Genomic DNA, 1,484 nt, shown 5'->3' with positions numbered 1-1,484 from the left:
ACGCTGATTGGCTGTGTACGTGAGTCAGAGATGCTGATTGGCTGCTGTACGTGTGTCAGAGACGCTGATTGGCTGTATACGTGCTTCAGAGACGCTGATTGGCTGTGTACGTGAGTCAGAGACGCTGATTGGCCGCTGTGTGTGAGTCAGAGACGCTTATTGGCTGTGTACGTGAGTCAGAGACGCTGATTGGCTGTGTACGTGCTTCAGAGATGCTGATTGGCTGTGTACGTGTGTCAGAGACGCTGATTGGCTTTGTACGTGTGTCAGAGACGCTGATTGGCTTTGTACGTGTGTCAGAGACGCTGATTGGCTACTGTACGTGAGTCAGAGACGCTGATTGGCTGCTGTACGTGAGTCAGAGATGCTGATGGCTGCTGTACCTGTATGAAGGCGTGACGAAGCCCGAGGCAGGAAGCTGGGAATAAAGACTCTCTTTGGAGACGAGCATCAGGTGAGGTAGACGACCCACGATGATGCAGGATCGGATATACTGCAGATAGACAGGTGGAGAGAGTGAGACAGGTGAAGACAGGTGGAGAGAGTGAGACAAGTAGGGCTTGATGATGAAGTTGTTACCTTGTACTGACTGAGAGGATACTTCTCCAACAGGTACTCATCACAGCCACACACCTGAGAGAGAGACAGGCATTCACACAGACAGGTAGTCAGATAGACAGACCGGTAATCAGACAGACAGTCAGTCAGACAGACAGTCCTAGAGTGAGTACCTTGAGGATGTACTGCCCCTGGTACTCCTGCACACAGAGGCGCAGCTGTTGAGGCGACAGGTGCATGGAGCGGCTCTTCTTCCTGATGGACTCGGCTATCAGCTGCTCAGGTAAACTGTCATGGCTCACCTGGACAACAACAACAACACAACAACAGCACCTAAACATAGAACAATAGAAACATCCATCCATCTTCTACTGCTCATCTGGAGTCTGGAGAGACCCCCTGACCCCATCCTCCTGCAGCACCTCCCACAGTATCTCCGAGGGAACCGGGCCATACGCTTTCTCAAAATCCTCAAAACACATGTAGACCGATAAGCATACTCCAGGCCAACCCCGAGGACCCTCCAGGCCCTTCCAGGCCCCCTCCAGGCCACCTCCAGGCCCCCTCGAAGATCCTGGCAAGAATCCTTACCAGGACAAATCTGCATTGTTCCTTCTCAATCTGAGGTTCAACTATCGACTGGACCCTTCCTTCCAGCACCTTAGAGTAAACTTTCCGGGGGGGGGGGTGCTGAGTAAGTAAAACTACCCCCCTGGGGGGCTGAGTAGAACCACCTCCCTGGGGGGCTGAATAGAACCCCTCTTGATGGTTCCCTGATCCTCTCCTGATGGTTCCCTGTTCCTCTCCTGATGGTTCCCTGATCCTCTCCTGATGGTTCCCTGATCCTCTCCTGATGGTTCCCTGATCCCCTCTTGATGGTTCCCTGATCCTCTTTTGATGGTTCCCTGTTCCCCTCTTGATGGTTC

At 52.8% G+C, this 1,484-nt stretch overlaps 1 protein-coding gene across 1 annotated transcript; it reads right to left on the bottom strand.

Annotated features, from left to right (window-relative positions):
- Window positions 1-358: 358 nt before the first annotated feature.
- LOC104947113 (phosphatidylinositol 4,5-bisphosphate 3-kinase catalytic subunit alpha isoform-like) lies at window positions 359-1,040 on the bottom strand. Its single transcript, XM_010773075.1, has 4 exons — window positions 963-1,040; window positions 732-860; window positions 580-633; window positions 359-493 (listed from the first exon to the last, which is right to left on the bottom strand). The coding sequence occupies exons 1-4, from the start codon at window positions 1,038-1,040 to the stop codon at window positions 359-361; spliced, it is 396 nt and encodes a 131-aa protein (XP_010771377.1).
- Between the last annotated feature and the right edge of the window lie 444 nt (window positions 1,041-1,484).

This window comes from Notothenia coriiceps, unplaced genomic scaffold, assembly GCF_000735185.1.
Source record: "Notothenia coriiceps isolate Sejong01 unplaced genomic scaffold, NC01 NC01_scaffold00011955, whole genome shotgun sequence".
NCBI classification, from domain to species: Eukaryota; Metazoa; Chordata; class Actinopteri; order Perciformes; family Nototheniidae; genus Notothenia; species Notothenia coriiceps.
This window is presented reverse-complemented; position numbering and strand designations above follow the sequence as displayed.

Bases quoted from the DNA above. Each gene is read 5' to 3' on its own strand.
- LOC104947113 (XM_010773075.1), bottom strand. From the start codon at position 1,040: ATGTGTTTTGAGGATTTTGAGAAAGCGTATGGCCCGGTTCCCTCGGAG. The intron at 861-962 runs GTCAGGGGGTCT...GTTGTTGTCCAG, and splicing joins AGGTGCTGCAGGAGGATGGG to GTGAGCCATGACAGTTTACC. The intron at 494-579 runs GTAACAACTTCA...GTCTATCTGCAG, and splicing joins ATCCTCTCAGTCAGTACAAG to TATATCCGATCCTGCATCAT.